The sequence below is a fragment of the Anas acuta genome, chromosome 18 (assembly GCF_963932015.1).
Source record: "Anas acuta chromosome 18, bAnaAcu1.1, whole genome shotgun sequence".
NCBI classification, from domain to species: Eukaryota; Metazoa; Chordata; class Aves; order Anseriformes; family Anatidae; genus Anas; species Anas acuta.
The window spans coordinates 4,847,723-4,865,432 of record NC_088996.1 but is presented as its reverse complement, the minus strand read 5'-3'; the positions used below and the strand labels follow the sequence as shown (position 1 = coordinate 4,865,432).

Below are 17,710 nucleotides of genomic sequence, written 5' to 3'. Positions count from 1 at the left end.
GGCGGCTCCTGCCCAGCCCCTCGCTGGCTGTTTTAGTGGAATGAGCACTGAAATCTGTCGTGTGTGTCCCCCCCTCCCAGCACTGCCTCCTGCCCTGGGTAGGCAGGGGGAGCGGGATTTAGTGGGGTAGAAAGCAGAGGGGTTTAGGAACGGGGATCCTCAGGCTGCAAACTTGTCAATTGTCCAGCACAAAAAGCCCTGCACAAGAGCACTGCAGGGATGAGCAAAGGTTTGCAGGAGAATCTCTCTTTTTCCTCCCCTACAGTGTGGGGGATCAGGTTAATTCACTGCAGCCAGAACAAATCTTTTTAATGTCTCTGTTCTTTTCTTGCCTGTGAAATTGTTGGTGTTGTTGCTTCAGAGTGTTCACAAGTGGACATCTCGGTTTGCTCGGTGCGATCAGCTCTCCGAGGGCGCTTCACCTGGTCCCCAGGCTGCCTTGTTTTATTCCTGTGGAGGGAGATATTTCATGCATCAATTAATCTGATAATTAGCCCACTGCACAGCTTCTCCATCACCTTTATGGACGTTCAGATCTCACGCTGCGAGGCCAGGGGATGCTCACAGCCCCGAGGCATCGCTGCACAGCACACGGAGCCCGTGGCACGCTCGGGACCCCAAAACTCGTGAGCAGCCCCAGCAAACAGCCGAGCTGCGTGGGGAAATGAGTTCACCGCCTGGCTCAGCCGTTGGTGCGAGAGGATGCCCTGCTCCAGGTGCTATGAGGCAGGGCAAGCAGGCGATTAGGAGCAGCTCAGAGGAAAGCCAGCCGTCCTGCAGGGCACAGCGGGTGCTGATGCGCAGCAGTGCAGCTCTGCCTCCCTCCCGCAGCCCCAGACTGGCCATAAACCCTCGGGGATTTGATCCTGCCCCGGGTGAGGGCTGTGCTGCCTCCTCAGCAATGTGGTGGAGGCTGTGTGGATGGCTCTCGGGGACAGCCTGGCCCCAGGTCACTGCCACCCTGCTGGGAGTGCCCCAAAAACCCCCCAGCAGGGCACTGGCATTTGTTTTTATAAACACTGGTGGTGTGTCTGTGTACCTAGGCACCTGTGGTCAGCTCAGGGGAAGGTCGGGTCTCTGCTCACACCACAGAGATTAAGGGAAAACACCCAGCTTCTTCCCAAACCTTCCCAAGCTTTGGTGCAGCCCACAACCTGCAGCCTCGTATGCAAAAACCATTAACCAGTTTAAAAAAGAATCATAAAAACCATAACGAGATAAACAAGATTCCCTCATCGAGAAACTTCGGGAGGAATTCTTCCCCTGCCCTGAGCTGGAGGGGCGTTATTTGGGCTGTCAGTGGCAGACCAGGTCCCTGGCCTCCGAGGGTGGCCAAAACCACCGCAGCTGTGAGAGAAGTCGTTTGTAAAATGTTTCTATTGATATACGCCTGCTTGGATCGAGCGTTGTCCTGAAACAGTTTGGTTTAGGTAGGGAATGGCTCACAGGGAGATGTGGTAAAAACCAAGAGCAGCCAGAAACGGCTTAAGAGATTTGCAAGGGAAAGCTTCAGATTGAGGATTTGGTTTTGTTCTTTCCTCATTGAGCTTTAATGTCCAAAAGAGGGAACGAGAGCTTTGAAATCAGAAATAAGAGGTCAGAGCTGAGCCCAGGGAGGGCAAATGTGCAGAAATTTCTGCTGGTTCTGTTGTTGCAGCAGGGCCTTAGGCTGGAAGGGAGATCTGCGGGAGCAGCTTGTGAGGCTCAGTGGTAATGGCTTTGTCTGCAGAGGTGTTTAGGGCAGCAGGAATTTGGAAAGCAGTTGGTGTTTGGTCCTGAAGAGGTATCCTTAAGCTTGCTTCAAATACCCAAAGCCCTTGGGGAAGAGGACCTGATCTGAACTGGGGTTCATACCTTTAAGTGGCTGCAGGGAAGTGCTCCTGGTTTTGGGTGTGTTTGAGTTTCTAAATAACAGAGGGTCTCTCTTTTTACCAGACGTATGATCAGACAGAGTAAAGGTGTTCCCTACACGTTCTGGGGCTGGAGATGGGAAATTTTGGTTAGTGCTTGGCCTGGGGGAGTCTAAACCCACTTCCCTCAAGTGCCACCCAGACCACGATGTTCAAAAGTGTCTGAGGACCTCGAACATGTCCCGAGACTGTGGTAAGGGCAGGAGGGGCTGCCCTGGATTGATGCAGTGCAGGTTTGAGTGGAAGAGTCCCCAGAAAGGAGGCACAGAGGATGGCAGTGCCCCATGGGGCTGGTCCCGCAGGAGCCCTACAAGCGGCTGGGGGGCTTTGGGGGCTGTGAGAATGCCCTGGGTGCACAGGGCTATGGCCAGGCTGGTAGCTCCAGCCCTGTCCGTGGTCCTTCCTTGGGATGTGCTGGTTAATGAAGGGCACTGATGGTTAATGAGGGGCATTAGTGAAGGAACTATCGCAGTCAGCTGCTCCCTGGCCCTTGACCCTTTGGTTTGGTTGCCGGGCTGGTGGAGCCAGACACCTCGGGGCAGCTCCTCGGGACCCCAAATCACACTCAGCAGGACAGGGCTCCCTGAAGCTCCTTTCTCAAGCGGGGGGAGCCTCAGGAGGGCAGCCAAGGGGTCTGAGGCGGGGGACACGGGGTGGGCACTGAGGCAGAGGCACCGTGGCCATGCTGCTGCCAACAATGGCACCCCAGCGTGTGGGGCAGCGCCTGAGGAGCCCAGACTTGCAAACTGGGTGCTCACAGCGGCGTTTACACAACCCTAGGAGCTCCAACTCTTGCTGGGGGCTGCCCTAAACCCCTTCAATCCTCCCTCACCCCAAAGCCGCCTCAGCGCGTCCCCCCCCCCCCCTCCGGCCCCCCCCTCCCGCCCCATGATGCCGTGCGGCCCGCGCACAAGATGGCGGCGGAGCGGCAGGGCGGCCGCGGCGGGGCGGGAGGAGGCGCTGAGGAGAACAAGGAGAACGAGAGGCCGCCGGGGGGCCGGGCCGGCAGCCTCGGGGACAGCTTGGGGCTGGAGAGCATCCTGAGGGGAGAAGAGAGGGGATGGGGGTGGAGGTTGGGGGGGAGGACGGGGGATGGGGGACGTGGCAGGCCCGGCCCCGTGAGGTGGAGGTTGGGGGGGGGGGGGTGAGGGGAGGCCTGAGGGGAGCTGGGGAGGGGAAGGGAGGGCTGCGAGGAGCTGGAGGGGAAGAAGGGGTGAAGGGGATGGTGAGGAAGGGGTGAGGGGAACGGGAGGGAGAGGCTGGAGGGGAGGAGAGGCTGAGGGGAGCCGGGGGGAAAGGCTGAGGGAGGTGGGGGGGAGGCTGAGGGGAGCTGGGGGGAAGGAGCGAAGGGAAGGGGTTGCTGCACAGCTGGGGCTGGCCCCGAAGCCCCCCCCTGCCGGCCCTGGCAGGGTTTGGTGAGAGGAAGAGGGGCAGAAAGCTTCGCCTTCCTGAGCCTTGTCCTGTGCTCCAGCTGTGGCTCTGTGCCTGCCTTTGCAGCCTCTTCCCAGCCACGTGGCAGCCGGTGAGGTAGAAGTCGGTGTGCTTTGAGAGGAGGCAGGCGGTAGGCTTTGGGGGTAACGTTAATCATTGAAATGGGTGATAGGAGGTAAAATAAGTCTGGCAGGTGTGCTGGGTGGCAGGCTGGCTTCTCCAGATTTAGCGCTTCCGAAGGCTGATGTGGCACATCGAGCTCTGGGCTTCCACGTGAGGCTGCCTCAGCTGCACAGCTGTGCTAGGGCAGGGTTTTACCTGCTGGGGGAGAGGTTTCACTTCGCGTCCAAGCGAAACAAGGCTGCAGTTTGGAGCTTAGCATGTGGCAGGTGTCGTGAGGTTAGAAACTGGAGTAAGTGGCAGCTCTGGTAACTGCCCTGGTAGTGTTAGGAGTGATACTGAAGACAGCGAAAATGTGAATAAAATAGGGATGTGACTTCAGCAAGTAACTGCACAGGCTGAAAATAACAAGGTAGGCAGCAGAGATGAGGAGTGTGTGCCCTGAGCCACGTTCAGGCATTACAGTTTGGCTTGTTTCACTAACGCAGCCTAATTAATGTAATAGTTATTGGTGTAGGTTCTCGATGCTTAAATTAAGGAGACTTTCTTTCAGGTGTAATTACAAGAAAACAGAGAGGCCTGCCCTTTAAACTTGAGAAGTTTGGTGGTCTCTTATTCTCCAGCTGCACTAACAGTATTGGTTTGATGGGCTCGTTGTACAGTCTGGTGTGGGTTGCTACTTTTGTTTTAAAGGCTTATTGATAATGCTTAAAAGAGAACGTCTTTGGTGTACATAAGTACTGCACGGAGATCTCTTGCTGATAATAGTGCTCGTCTTTCCCAAAATGAAAACTTTGCCATGTAAACTCAATGAATAGCATTGGCAAAATTTGGTAGAATACAGCGTGATTGTGTGTGGTAGGGCAGGCGGGTGAAGTAAAAGATGCACAGAAATCAGTAAATGTACTGAAAATTGCACAGATTTGATGGAAGCCACAAAATAAACGTTGCTGTAGGAAATCACAGGCCAGTGCTTTCTGTCATGGAGCGTTTGTTACAGTTACGTGCAGCCAAATTAGAAGCGTGCTGGAAAACTTGAGTAGAAAATAACCCCCCCGAGTACTTCAGATAAGCTCATTTTCATGAGATCCTAGTCTCAGGAAGCAGTTTGTCCGTGGAAGGCTGTGTGAGGAAGGCAGCAGGGATTCTGCTCGGCGTAGTACGGCGCTTGCCTTCTCTTCTGAGAGCTGGGATGTGTACGGGCAGGAGGGCTGCTCGCTGCGCTCCGGTTGTGTCAGCGGAACTGTGTCAGGGAGCTGGCTGTGGGGGTGGTGCTGATTTTAGCCCAGATACTTCTGCTGGTCCGTCTTTTTATTCAGAAATGAGCTCTGCTGGCATTAGGGCTCACTGCCTAAGAGAGGGGATGCTTGTGGTATGCTGTAGTCTTGTCTTTGACAGTCATAAAAGCTCTGAAATAAACTATGGAGGTAGGATTTCTTTTAACCCCGTCAGTTCTTCCAGCTGTGGGTCTTTAGGAGGCTTTTGGGCACCCCCTCACCAATGTCTCTTCAAGGAGTACTCACTTAACGGGACATGTAGAGTTCCCTTTGTTATTTTGGGGTAGGGTGGTGAGCTGACAACACGCTGTACTGCCAGTCTGCCTTAACGCGAATCCCAGTCCTTCAGATCGTGAAGGAATCGCAGCAGCAGCACGGTTTGCGTCATGGAGACTTCCAGAGGTACAGGTCAGTAAGCTGCAGGGATGGCGTGGGGTTGGTCTCACACAGCTCGTGCCACTCGGCTTACCTGATTAATTAGCACAAGCACAGTTAAAACGTAAACCCACTGTAGTAGTCATCAAAAATGATCTGCCAGGTAAATACCCCTTCACGGTTTGCTTCGTGTGAAATGATGTGCATGATTTTTTCCTCATTAAATGTAATGTGCTGTGACTGTTCCATTGAGGAGGACACAAACTGCCTCTTCTTTTTCTGATGCCCCGTAAGAGCTTGTTAACACCTCGCTGATGAGCACTGTGCTCTTCCAATCACTATATTCTTCCAAAACTGAATTATCAAGGAACGTACATAAAGCAATCAATAAGGAGAGCATTGTTCTGATTTTTCAAGATCAAGAATTACTCTGTGTCTTCTTCCCTCTCTTTTATTCTGTTTGTTAACCACTGGCTTACAGGTAATTTCTGAAGAACCTCTCACTGCACAAACATTGCCTATCACAGCCCTGAGTGATGCTTTTTTTTCTTCCTGATTGGAGAGATCAGCAAACAGAAACAAAGCTGTCCTGTGGCCAAACTGACCGTCCTTTCCTTTTCTTTTCCGTAGGGGTTATTGCTCCCGTAGGCTACGGCGGCTCCGAAAAACTCTCAACTTCAAGATGGGAAACAGGCACAAGTTCACTGGGAAGAAGGTGACCGAAGAGATTCTCTCAGACAACAGGTACAGCATGGAACAGGATGGAATCGGGCGTGCTGTGCGTTAGGGAGTAGCTGTTCTCATTTCAGGAATTTATTTTCGTGTGGGTGAGGTAGAAAATTGTTCTGCGCAGTATCTGCAGACGTTGCTCTTCAGAAATGTGCGTTGTTGATGTTAATAAAAGATCAAAGTTCAGGCTGCTGTGCAGGGAGCAGAAACGCTGCTCAGATACTGCTTTATCTTGTGAATAAAGGGGAAAAGAAAAGAAGGAGCAGCGACAGCCAGTTCCTGTTCTCCCCTGTAGTCGTTGAAATGGGTTGGTTCCTTTCATAATCAGTAAAGATTATTTAGGTCTTAAAGAGGAAGCACTTATTCAGAAGTGTTGCAAGGTGGCCACGTGCATGTGCTCTAGCCAGCAAGGATGTGATTGGAGATGGAATCTCTTCCCTCTGAACAAAAACATCGGCTTGCCGGTTTTACATAGACTTCCAAAATCTGGCAGAATACTCGGCTGATGTGTGGAGAATAGCCAGGGTTTTGGGCTCATTTCCTAGCATTTAGAAACATTTAAATTGTCTGCTGTCTCTTTTTTTTTTTTTTCTCATAGGGGAAAGAAAACAAGATGCTGTCTTCACCTGTGCTAAGAAGCCAGATACATTACAGCATCAATTGTGGGGAGTGTAGATTTGTTTACCCACATCGAACCAGTTTGAAAAGCAACTAAAAATCAGAGAGACCTTTTTTTAATAGCTTTTTTGGTGCTATACCATTATTACTAAATTCTCTTCCTTTTTTGAGTAATTGCACTTCGATAAAGTGAAATAAAATGTAAGAGTTAAGAGTAGCACAACTTCACGTTCTCTTAAAGTTAAGAAATAAAAGCATATACCTCTTAATAACCAAGCTAAAGTTTCATCACCAAACTTTGCAGATTGCTCGGCAAAGAACTGTTAGCACTTGCTTGAGCCACCACCACTTTGTCACTAATCTTCCTCTGCCCTGCAGGTATTTGCTGCTGATACTGATGGATGCGGAGAGAGCCTGGAGTTACGCCATGCAGCTCAAGCAGGAGGCGAACACGGAGCCTCGCAAACGGTTTCACTTGCTGTCCCGCCTGCGCAAGGCCGTGAAGCACGCCGAGGAGCTGGAGAGACTGTGCGAAAGTAACCGAGTAGATGCCAAAACAAAGCTGGAGGCCCAGGTAACCTCTGATACTTCAGTCTTGCTTTACAGCAAAAGCTGAAGAAAACTTCAGGGTTTTAGGTGAAGGGATTATTCTGATCTAGCACTAGATGATCAAAACTTGCTTCTTTTTGAATTGGCTAATGGCTCTCTGTCTAGCTTGGATTCGCTGTTAATGCAGCTGCTAGGATTGCAAAAATAAGTGACACCAGCCAAGATGAGGATCAAGTTGTGTAAGTGTATCTTTAATTTAAAAAGCAGTACGTTTAACAGAAGTAAAAAGAATTGGGAAGAAGTAAGATGATGCAACACAGCCTAAGAAACTGTACTTACCTTTAGAGTTGTTTAATATACTGAAGTAGCCATCTAGAACACAAGTCTTGTGGCTCTGGTTCCCGGAACACAGAAAGCAACTGTGTTGTGACACCACCAGGCTGTGAATAAGGGCTGCAATGGTACTCGGCTAAAATTGTCATTTTGTGGTTTAGTGTTGGGGAAAAAAAGTCTTGTGACAGGAGTGGGCCGTTTCGACTGCATGACAAGCAAGAAATGTGTTTGCTTCCACATCCTTAGAAATGTAGAAATGTCGGTTTAAAAAAAGGAAAAGGTTTCTTAGGTAGTAACGTGTAATCCAAATGGATTGTTTTCTGTGGGAAGACCAAACAAGAAGGGCAAGGCATAATCACTTACTCTAGACGTCACAGCAGTATTCGTGCCAAAAGTTGTACAAACTGGGCTGTCAGTCTCGGGAAAATTAGCTTGATTATCCCTGTGTTGTTTGCAGGCCTACATGGCTTACCTCACGGGAATGCTTCGTTTTGAACACCAGGAGTGGAAGGCGGCAATGGAAGCTTTCAACAAATGCAAGTGAGTTTCCTCACTTCTCCAGCTTCGTTTGGTAAATGGTAGGAGATCAGTCTACTAGGTGTTTGTGTGCACAACAGCTGTGAGCTGTTTAGCTAACTGCATTTAACTGAGAGGTGCTGCTGAAGAAGTAGCATTCTCCAGATTATGGCCATAAACTCCTGTAAAATAGCATCTCACAAAATACAGTGTTAATATGGATTCTACAGTGTTAATATATATTCTTTCCTGTAGGACCATATACGAAAAACTGGCCAACGCTTTCACAGAAGAGCAAGCTGTGCTGTATAATCAGCGCGTGGAAGAGATTTCTCCCAACATTCGTTACTGTGCCTATAATATTGGTAAGGAAAGGGGGGTGTTTAATGGCCAGCAAAAAGCAAGGCTTGCTCCTGAGAAATAAATGTTGACTCAGTGTTTAAATACTGATCTAAGTGACACAGGAGAGAGTCCTTGATGTTGTGGGTAAATACTGTGTTCTGTGTCAGTTTAGCTGTGGAGAAATATATTAATTTTGCAACACTGCATTTTTTTGTATAAAAAGACAAAACACTTGTTTGCAGTTGTGTGTGAAGTCAGAATGGAATTGCGTATTTATCCTCTTCACCAACAAATGTCCACTATAAAATCTATTGAATTTATAGTTTTCCTGTATTGAAGTGATTTCTGAATTCAGACAGAAATAGATTGATTTTTTAATTCCCCCAGGTGACCAGTCTGCTATGAATGAGTTGATGCAGATGAGACTGAGGTCTGGTGGCACTGAAGGTCTTCTTGCAGAAAAACTGGAGGTAACTTACCGAATGTTTTGACTTGAAGCATGCAAATACCACATTTTGAGCATAAATCTTGCTGTAGTACACCATTTCAGAAGCAGTATGTATGAGAAGAGCTTAATTGAGCCCAAGCTCTATAGGAAGCCACACATTTAAAGAAAAGAAACAAACAAAGAAGACAAACAAATCTTTGATTTAAAAGTAATCAATTGTGGATTCTTTAAGGTTGGGATTGTAACTTCAGTCCATTTTTCACAGGCACTGATTACCCAAACTCGAGCAAAGCAGGCAGCCACGATGAGTGAGGTGGAGTGGAGAGGAAGAACTGTGCCAGTGAAGATTGATAAAGTGAGGATCTTCTTGCTGGGGCTGGCCGACAACGAGGCTGCTATTGTTCAGGTAACTCAGAAGCCATCTCCAATGTCTGTTTTAATTGTCCTCTTTATTTCAGTGTGCAAGTTAAAAGTTTGGTGCCTGGGCTAAAAGCTTTTAAATCCCTTCTCAAACTTGTGGTCAGAAAGCTAAAAGTAAAAATGGGAGTATTGTAATGCGAAGCTTCAGTGGCAGCCGGGGCTAGCTCGTGTGGTGTCCTTAGTGGTGGTTTGGGAGAGCAATTCTACAAAGCCAGCGAGTGTTACTGCTCTTCTGAATGCTTCATCCTGCCTGGAAGTGTTGTCCTTCAGTAGCAGAGCGATAGCCATTACTGTTTGTAAATCACTTGGAAGTGAAGGTTACAGTTTAAAGAGTAACTACTTCTGAATTACTGTTCTACATTATCTTGATGAAATGCTCAAACTTAAGAGCAACCAGAAGAAAAAAAAACTGTAAGGATCATTCTTTTTCAGCAATGAAAAGCAGCTTTGCCAAGTGAAGCAGCTGCTCTGAGGCTTAGAATGTTTTCTTGTTGACAGACGCAAAACTTCAGAAGTAAGAGAATTGCTAAATGTCAGGAGGTAAACTCAAATGTACCAGTTCTGAAACACCTCCAGTGGCACACACTGTGCATGCCTTTAGTGTTGCAGCCAAGAGTTCCCTTCGGGGATTTTTCCTTGCATGCAGTGTCCAGGTGCTGTATTCTTCTGAATTCTGCATACAGCATCCTTTAAAAGGTAGTAAAAGGATCTTTAGAAACAATTGTTGCCGCTAAATATGGGCTTTTTGCATCAACAAAGAACTGTTTAGCACTAGGAGAAAAATGAGGATAAATACCTTTTTAAGCGATAAAATGAAAATTCTACAAAGGTGTAAGGCAAGTGGGCAAAAGTATTAAGTTAGTATTAAGATAGTATTAAGAAGACAGCCTAATAGGGTAAATGAGGTATGGCTGGGTAGGAAACATTAGTGTTAACTACTCTTAGCAGAATATTATGAACAGTATGTTGCTGAATTTTTATTTTATTTTTGTTTTGTTCGTTTTTGGTTTTAGAAGGTAGTACATTGATATGGCCAGCAGGTGGAAGTGCGGTTCAGAGTTGAGTGTTCCCTCGTTCACTTTCTGTCCTGCAAGGGTAGCAGATGGAGCTCTTCAGTTAAGTTACCCAATTTGTTCCCTAAAGCAGGGGCAGAACAGTGATCTGAAATGTCAAATCTTGCTTTGTGCTCCTGGGAACCTCTGACTAAACAGGAGCTGTGTGGTACCAGATCACAGCTAGTGGTGGTGAGAGCTGAGCACTCAGCAGCAGTGTTTACCCTCCTGGGGGGCTGAAACTTGGCTTTTTGCGAGCAGCTTTGCAGTTGGTGTCAGCTGTGATGGGCAGTCCAGCTTCAGCCTAAACACGTTGTGGTGATCCCTGGGATCTTTGGCACCTTTCAGCTCGGTGAAGACTAGCAGAAACACTAACATAACAGCAGTGGCCAGGATTTGGTTAGAAACAAACACAAATGTGTGTTCTGAGTAAAGATAAAAATTCTCAATACACTGCCTCGTTGCCTGCAATGTCTTAATGGTAACTGGAGAAACGGAACAAATAAGCCAAACTGAAATACGAATCCACACTTGAAATATTTATGCCATCCCTTTTGTAGACTTGAATGCATTTTTCAAGGGCCGCAGGACAAAGCAATAAAAGCGTGCTCCTAACTGCTGTTGCCTCAAGGATGCTGTGATCATCTTTAGTAACTAGGATTGTAGCAAGAATGGCTGGTAATAATTCAGAAATGATATATGAAGTTTTAAAATAAAGAAAAAATAGACATGAGCACTCCTTTCAGAACTGTGTTCTGTTGGACTGGTTCCCCTGATTCCTTTACTGTGCTGTTCTGTCAGAGCGCTTTAATCCCAAGCCACAGCACTGCCTATCAGTTTTATGGCCTGGTATCTCACAAATCAGAACATAGGAGTATTTACGCGCTCACGATCTGTTTAACCTTAGCTTCGAAAGGAAAGCCTTTGTTTCGTTGCGTGGCCCAGCCCTTTCCCTGTTTGTGCTTGACTGATGATTTAGCTCCGTCTGTTTTCATTTTTGTGCGCACAGTGAAATGGCCGTGCTCCGCAGGGTGAGGTTGAGAATGCTGCCAGACTTGTCTCTGGTTTTTCTCAGTAGTTAGTCCCACCTTAAAAATTCTTGCCACAGAAAAAAAAAAAAAGGGAATCAAAAAAACACATGCCTTCATCTTAGGTCAAGATACCTGAGGCTTTGTGGGGGAGTAGACATAACATTCCTTCGTGGGTTTGCAAACCTGAAAAGAGGAAAGGCTTTGAATTGGTAGAGCTCAGCAGCTTTTCACAGAGGTTGTAGCTCCTAAAAGAGGAGGCTGTAGAGCTCTGCTGAAGATAATAAAAGCAATTATGTTTTAGACTGTTTCTTGTTTATTTGGAAAAAATTCAAGTTAAAAAAAAAAATCAGCAAATGTTCATCTTAGGCTGTTCCGTGGCATGGAATTGATATAACAGTGCTGACGTGCTTTGCTTTTACCAGATTAACCTCTCCTTTGATTGTTAAGGCTGGGATTTAGTTTCTGGGCAGTTTGCTCATACTGAATCAGCGTGATTTTGGGTGTATTGTTTAATTGGGTACCTGGTATGCAAGTCCATTATGCGAAGGTCAGGCTTCAACTTGTTTTTGCTTTCCAAAGGTGTTTTACAATTTGGTTTTGGGGCAGAAAGACAAAAACTGCTTCATGTTTTGACCAAACTTGTGACAGCAGAAAGCTACTCAATTACTCCTACTGCTGAGATACAGAATAATATTAAAAAAAATGCTTCAAACAAACTAATTATTGTCACCGAGAGCGTTGCTGGAGTGGGAGTGTAGAAAAGATAGTCATCTACATGTGCTTACCACAAGAGAAAAGCTAAATCAGCATAACAAGAGCAGTCTGCATTGGTAGTTTGCCAGTTTGGTAATGCTCAGCTCTTCTTATGTTGCTGGGCATTTCCCACAGCGCAGTCCAGCCCCAGCAGTTCTCAGAGCAGTGCAGGTGCCATCCTGGACAGCAGGGCAGTTGCTGGGATGGCAGGAGCTGCAGGGATGAGGTGATCAGAGCTGCTTGTGCTGGTCCTCCAGTGCTGTAAAATATTGACCACATTCCCTGCGCTTTTTTTGGTCCCAATTTCTGTCAGTTTGCCCCCTGAACTGTTTTGCAGACAGGTACAGATCAGAGTTCGAGCTACTCATGGATACTCAAGTCATAATTTGGGAGAAGCTTGGTGTAATCTCCTTTGACTCTTGCATTATGGGATACGAAATCTAAAATGTCTAACAGAAGTCTAAATTTTGCTTTGCTCTTAGGCAGAAAATGAGGAGACAAAGGAACGTTTGTTTGAATCTCTACTCAGTGAGTGCAGAGATGCCATTCAAGCTGTTCGGGAAGATCTGAAACCAGACCAGGTAAGCACCAAACATCAGTATTTTCACAAGGTAGTGTTTTTTGGGGGGACGTTCTGTTACTGTCTAACTTGCTTAATGACAAAAGTGACTTTTTGGATTTCTTTGATGAAACGCTGCAAACCAGTTTACCACCTTTGATTTGATTCTCTTCAGAGTTGGTGAGGGTGAACAATAATGTAGAAGCCCTCATTCATTGCCCAAAAGTTTATCATAACTACCCTGATTTACCTAAACTGTGAGTTGTTTCTGGTGTTTTCTTCTGCCAGAAGCCTCTTTAAGTGAATCATGGAGTCTTTTGTCCCCATTTTCCACAGAAGCAGCGGGAACACTCTCTGGAAGGTGATTCCGGGAAGGTGTCCAACATCCAGTACTTACACAGGTAATAGGCAAACATTGCGGCCTCTGCTAGTGTGAAGAAGTCATGCTCTTATGTCAAGGCTTTTTTTGTCTCGGAGCTTTCAGATCTCAAAGGGTGACTGAATGGATAAGGGGCTGATTCATGTGGCTTTCAAAGTGCTTTACTTAAGACTTTCATGTTGACCTCTCAGGTTTTTTATTTTTTCCCCTGCTGGTAATAGCTTGGACTTGGGGGAGGACTTGTTGCTTTTTCTCTCCGGAACTGAGTAATGTCTGAGTCGTTCTGACAGTCTGCTACTGGTGTATCTTTTCAGTTATTTGACTTACATCAAGTTGTCGACAGCCATCAAGCGCAACGAGAGCATGGCGAAGTCTCTGCAGAAGGCACTGCTGCAGCAGCAGCGATCAGAAGAGGATGGCAAGCGCACCGCGCGGCCTCAGGACCTGATCCGTCTGTATGATATCATTTTGCAGGTAATGCTAAGGAAAGCGAATCTAGTTCATTTTACTGACTGGTGAACGGTGTTAGAAAAAAAAAACACAACACTGTATAAAATGGAGAAGTGCAAATGAACTGCCCATGAAATCTGAAGAGCAGCTTGGTACATCCAGTAACCTTGTTGGAGATGTTCAGCATTTGCATGGAATATGAAAAAAACACTGCCTTTAGCTGTGAGCAGAAAACGCTCAAAGCAGAGAACGGGTTTGCTTGTTTTTACACTCCAATGCAGTTTTCCAGTAGTTTTTCAGACTATTTTATACAGCACCCGAGCAGCTGCCTTACTTTCTGCTGGCTAGAGAAAGTAGCAGCTGAAAAAACACCCTGTACTTGTGCTTCATAAGCAGTTTCTCAATTTCTCACATAAATTTTCAATTAACTGTGGGAGCCTGTGGCTGGAGCAGTTATGAATGGGAAAAGTAATGTCTTATGAAAGCATTACTCCCTGTGAAATTTGAGGAGTCTTTGCCCTAATTCCTGTTTGTGTCAGGAAATCTGTCCTGAGGGTGAACTTGCACAAGTTTCAGTGACTGTCCTTCACAAGGTTAGCGCATACTGATAATTAGAAAACTGGGAGCTATTTCCATGGGAGTGTAGTGTTACCTATTAGAAGGGGCAGCTTTTTGGATTCCAGAGGAAAATAGCACTTGCCTGAATTTGTTACTCCGACTCTTTTGCACAGAACCTTGTGGAGCTGACGCAGCTTCCTGGCCTAGAAGAGGACAAGAACTTCCAAAAAGAGATTGGATTGAAGACGCTTGTGTACAAAGCTTACAGGTGACTGAGAAACAGCCAGATGTTCTTTAGCAGGCATTGCATCCTCAAAGGGTATTGTCCCAAAGCTCTGAGCACTGTACTGGACTTTGACACAGTTTCCTCTGCCCTTTTGTGAAGCAAAGAGCGGAGGCTAAGGGGAAGCTGGTCAGACCTTCTTAATAATATCTTCTGTTAGTGATTTGAGCTGTAAAAGCCATGGATTACAAATATGGCCATATCAGGGATCCCCTGTTTACTGTTGCAGGTGTTTCTTCATTGCACAGTCCTATGTCCTGGTAAAGAAGTGGAGTGAAGCTCTTGTTTTGTACGAAAGAGTGCTGAAATATGCTGGTGAAGTTCAGTCGGGAGCTGGAGCTTTTACAAACAGCTTGAAGGTAGGAACCCAATCCTGTGTGCAGAGAGAGGCTGAAGTTAACAAAAAAGCCCTTGCCCAGTATTTATTGTCCATTAGACACCGGGCCATTAAAATTCAAGGCTGGTCTTGAAGCATTACGAAAAATACTTCTTGACGTGTTATACTAGAAACTGTCTGATGATGTGGAAATGTTTCAGCTGGCTGCCTGCTTTGGAGGTGAGGTGGCCTTGCTGCAAGATCTCCATGCCACTTTTCCTTGTTTTCTCACATCTCTGTTTTCTGTCATACGACTACTTTAGTGCCTGAAGGACTGTGCTGTGGCTTGTCCTCTCCTGGGAAGGCTTTTCAGCACTAGGACTTAATTTTTAGTTCTTTGTCAGATTTTACTTTTGCTCTAACTCTTAAACTCTGCCATATTTCATGCTCTCATACAATTTTCTTTAATGCCCTAGGAGTTGCCTGATGTTCAGGATCTGATCACTCAAGTCAATGCAGAGAAGTACTCCTTGCAAGCAGCAGCTATATTAGGTGAGCTCTACAATTAAACCGGAGTTCTAACTTTTCTTAAATAACGCACTGCAGCTATTTAATTTATTTCTGAATTTCCAGATGTTTTTCCACATCAACTCTGACTTATGGAGGCTCTTAAACTTTTTCTTCCCTGTTTTAGCTTTTTCTAGCTGTGTGTAATGCAGAAAGGCAGCTATTGGCCAGATACTTGGCATCGTGCTCCCTGCCTGTAGTTGCAAAAATGTTTTCTAAGGACGTGCACCTATTTTGGGAACTTGCACAGAACATTTTTAGTGTTTAATTTTCCTCCTGCAAACAAGTTGAATTCAGTGTGTACCACTTCTTTGGTAATAGCACTAGCTCTTAGTGGCCTCACTCGTTTTATATTTGCCTACCTGAACCCCTGAAAAAGGGAAGAGAGGTGTTCTGCTCATTGGTGGTGCTGACCATGTTAGGGGAGCTTTAGGGAATTGGTTGAACTTTGTGATTTCTTGGGCTGCTGGTTTTGCTGTGCCTGCTGCTGGAAGCCCAAGATATCTAATGGATTGCCTTGATGTTGTTTTAACAGACCCCACTTGGGTCTTCTCATCATCTTTGTTCTTAATGTTTGTGCTGCTTTCAGCAGCTTCTCACAGCCATGTGTTGGAGAAGCTCTCCATCACTGAAAAGCTGTAACTCAATGTATGTGATTCTCTTTGGCTAGAATGCGAGCTGCTTCTACTGAAAATATTCTTACAAATCCCAGAAACTTGCTTTCATAGCTCAGCTTAGGGGGTAGCTGATTCCTGAGACACTCATGGCATATCCTACTTTTCTTACCACTTTTTCTTTAATTTTGCAGATGCAAATGATAATCATGAGACTGAGTCTCCATCTCAGGTCAAGGATGGCAAGGTAAGAGCTAAGAGCTTGGTTGTAGTGTAGAAGTGTTCTCAATGAATACTGCTTTTAACCTGTTACGTGAGTGTCTCTTTCAACTTGAGAAATATCAGGTTAATTGGAATTTTTGTCATGACAATTGTATTTGAGAGATTTTAGGAGGATTTATTCCTTCTGTGAGTCCTGAAAGTTGCTGGCAGGGCGGAGTTCCTTTGATAGGAACTATGATGCTGTTTGCAGCTTCTAGTGTGGCATTTATTTCTTTTTTAAGCTTTTTCCCTGCATTTGGGAAGATCTGTGGATCCTGCAGTAAAGCTTTGTCAGGAGATCAATCCATTTTCATGGGACAAAGATACCACACGTGGGATTTCCATCTTCTGTCAGTGCAGTTCTGCTAGTTCTTCTTTGCTTGTTTGGTTTGTCAGCTGTGTTTTGACGCATGTATAACTTTTGTTTCTGCATGGGTCTCTTTCAGCCCCTCTCGGAACGGTTTGAGACTTTCTGTCTGGATCCTTCTCTTGTCAGCAAGCAAGTCAGCCTCGTGCACTTCCCTCCGGGCTTCCAGCCCATTCCATGCAAACCCTTGTTCTTTGACCTGGCCCTTAACCATGTCGCTTTCCCACCTCTGGAAGACAAGGTGGAGCAAAAGGCCAAGAGTGGCCTCACGGGATATATCAAGGGCATCTTTGGATTCAAAAGTTAACCAGGACCCCTCTGAGGAACAGAGGTTTTATCCTGTATTGAAGGAAAAGCTCCAAGAGGTTCTAGGACATAAATATCTGCAACCGAAACCGACAGAGGGAGGTTTTACCATCTTCTTCCCTATTTTCTGTGTGTATGTCTGTGCACTTACATTCTCGCCCGGTGTATTAAAGACAAGCAATTTCTTCAGAAACATGTACTCTATAAATAGCTGAACATAATTTGGAGCACAGAGAAATTCCATTCCGCTTGGAGAAGCTGGAGCGTGCTTTGTGACCAGTGGCCTCTTCGGGGCTGGTACACATTTACTTACCACGGACCAGGGCATAGACATAACTTGATTCCTTCCCTGCCCCATTATTTGATGCTAATTTGTTATTTTGTTTCAGAAATTTGGGTATGATGGGGAAACAGGCAAAATTAGATGCAGAACTGAAACAGCGAGGTGAGGGTGCCCATGCAAAGGGTATGAAACAATAGCCGGGGGGCTGCTCCTTGCCTTTCAGCTCCCAGTCCCTGCTGAGAAGCATAGGTAGTCACGTAAAGAGAAGTCTCTATTTTTTAAAGAAACTGACATTCAGAAATGACAAAACGGAGCCTCTTTCCTTATCAATAAGGATGGCAAATCCCTTACCGAATGTTGATGGTTACCCCAGGCGTGTTGGGAGTATAACCTGAGTTTGTACTGTGGGCTGATGGGATCCTTCATCGATACGCGTTTTGGTAAATACGTAGCGCAGCATAGAACATAATCCTACAAGGCTTTTCCTGGGAAACTAGCTTCGTGAGTGGCTTCTTGATCTTCTGGGAAGTTGGGGCTGTCACTGTTGATTTTGTCTCTGATCTAAACCTTGTCTTAAAAAAAAAAAAAAAAAAAAGGTGATTTTTTTTCTGGAGTTCATTGCTTTTTCCTCATCCTATCCTTTCCTATTCAGGTTAGTGGATAAACCTGACATGAGAAATAAGCAACGGGGCACTGGTAGAGATGGTTCCCTGTCGTGCCAGGCACATTTTTGTAAGGCACCCACGTGAGGTGGTGACAGGCACTTAAGAAAGGCAGGTAATTCCATAATCGTGTTCATGAAGGAGGGGAAATAAAAACAGCACATGGGCAGAACTGTTCCTAATAAAGCGTTTGGAAGTTTC

At 46.1% G+C, this 17,710-nt stretch overlaps 1 protein-coding gene across 1 annotated transcript; it reads left to right on the top strand.

Annotated features, from left to right (window-relative positions):
* The first annotated feature begins 2,788 nt into the window (after positions 1-2,788).
* On the top strand, positions 2,789-17,710 carry SRP68 (signal recognition particle 68). The gene is made up of 16 exons (XM_068655429.1): positions 2,789-2,945; positions 5,080-5,146; positions 5,744-5,857; positions 6,839-7,034; positions 7,800-7,882; positions 8,114-8,223; positions 8,588-8,670; positions 8,914-9,054; positions 12,387-12,485; positions 12,800-12,864; positions 13,157-13,316; positions 14,024-14,118; positions 14,363-14,492; positions 14,926-15,001; positions 15,825-15,877; positions 16,338-17,710. The coding sequence occupies exons 1-16, from the start codon at positions 2,825-2,827 to the stop codon at positions 16,563-16,565; spliced, it is 1,821 nt and encodes a 606-aa protein (XP_068511530.1). The 5' UTR covers positions 2,789-2,824; the 3' UTR covers positions 16,566-17,710.

Bases quoted from the DNA above. Each gene is read 5' to 3' on its own strand.
- SRP68 (XM_068655429.1), top strand. From the start codon at position 2,825: ATGGCGGCGGAGCGGCAGGGCGGCCGCGGCGGGGCGGGAGGAGGCGCT. The intron at 7,035-7,799 runs GTAACCTCTGAT...TGTTGTTTGCAG, and splicing joins AAACAAAGCTGGAGGCCCAG to GCCTACATGGCTTACCTCAC. The intron at 8,671-8,913 runs GTAACTTACCGA...CATTTTTCACAG, and splicing joins TTCTTGCAGAAAAACTGGAG to GCACTGATTACCCAAACTCG.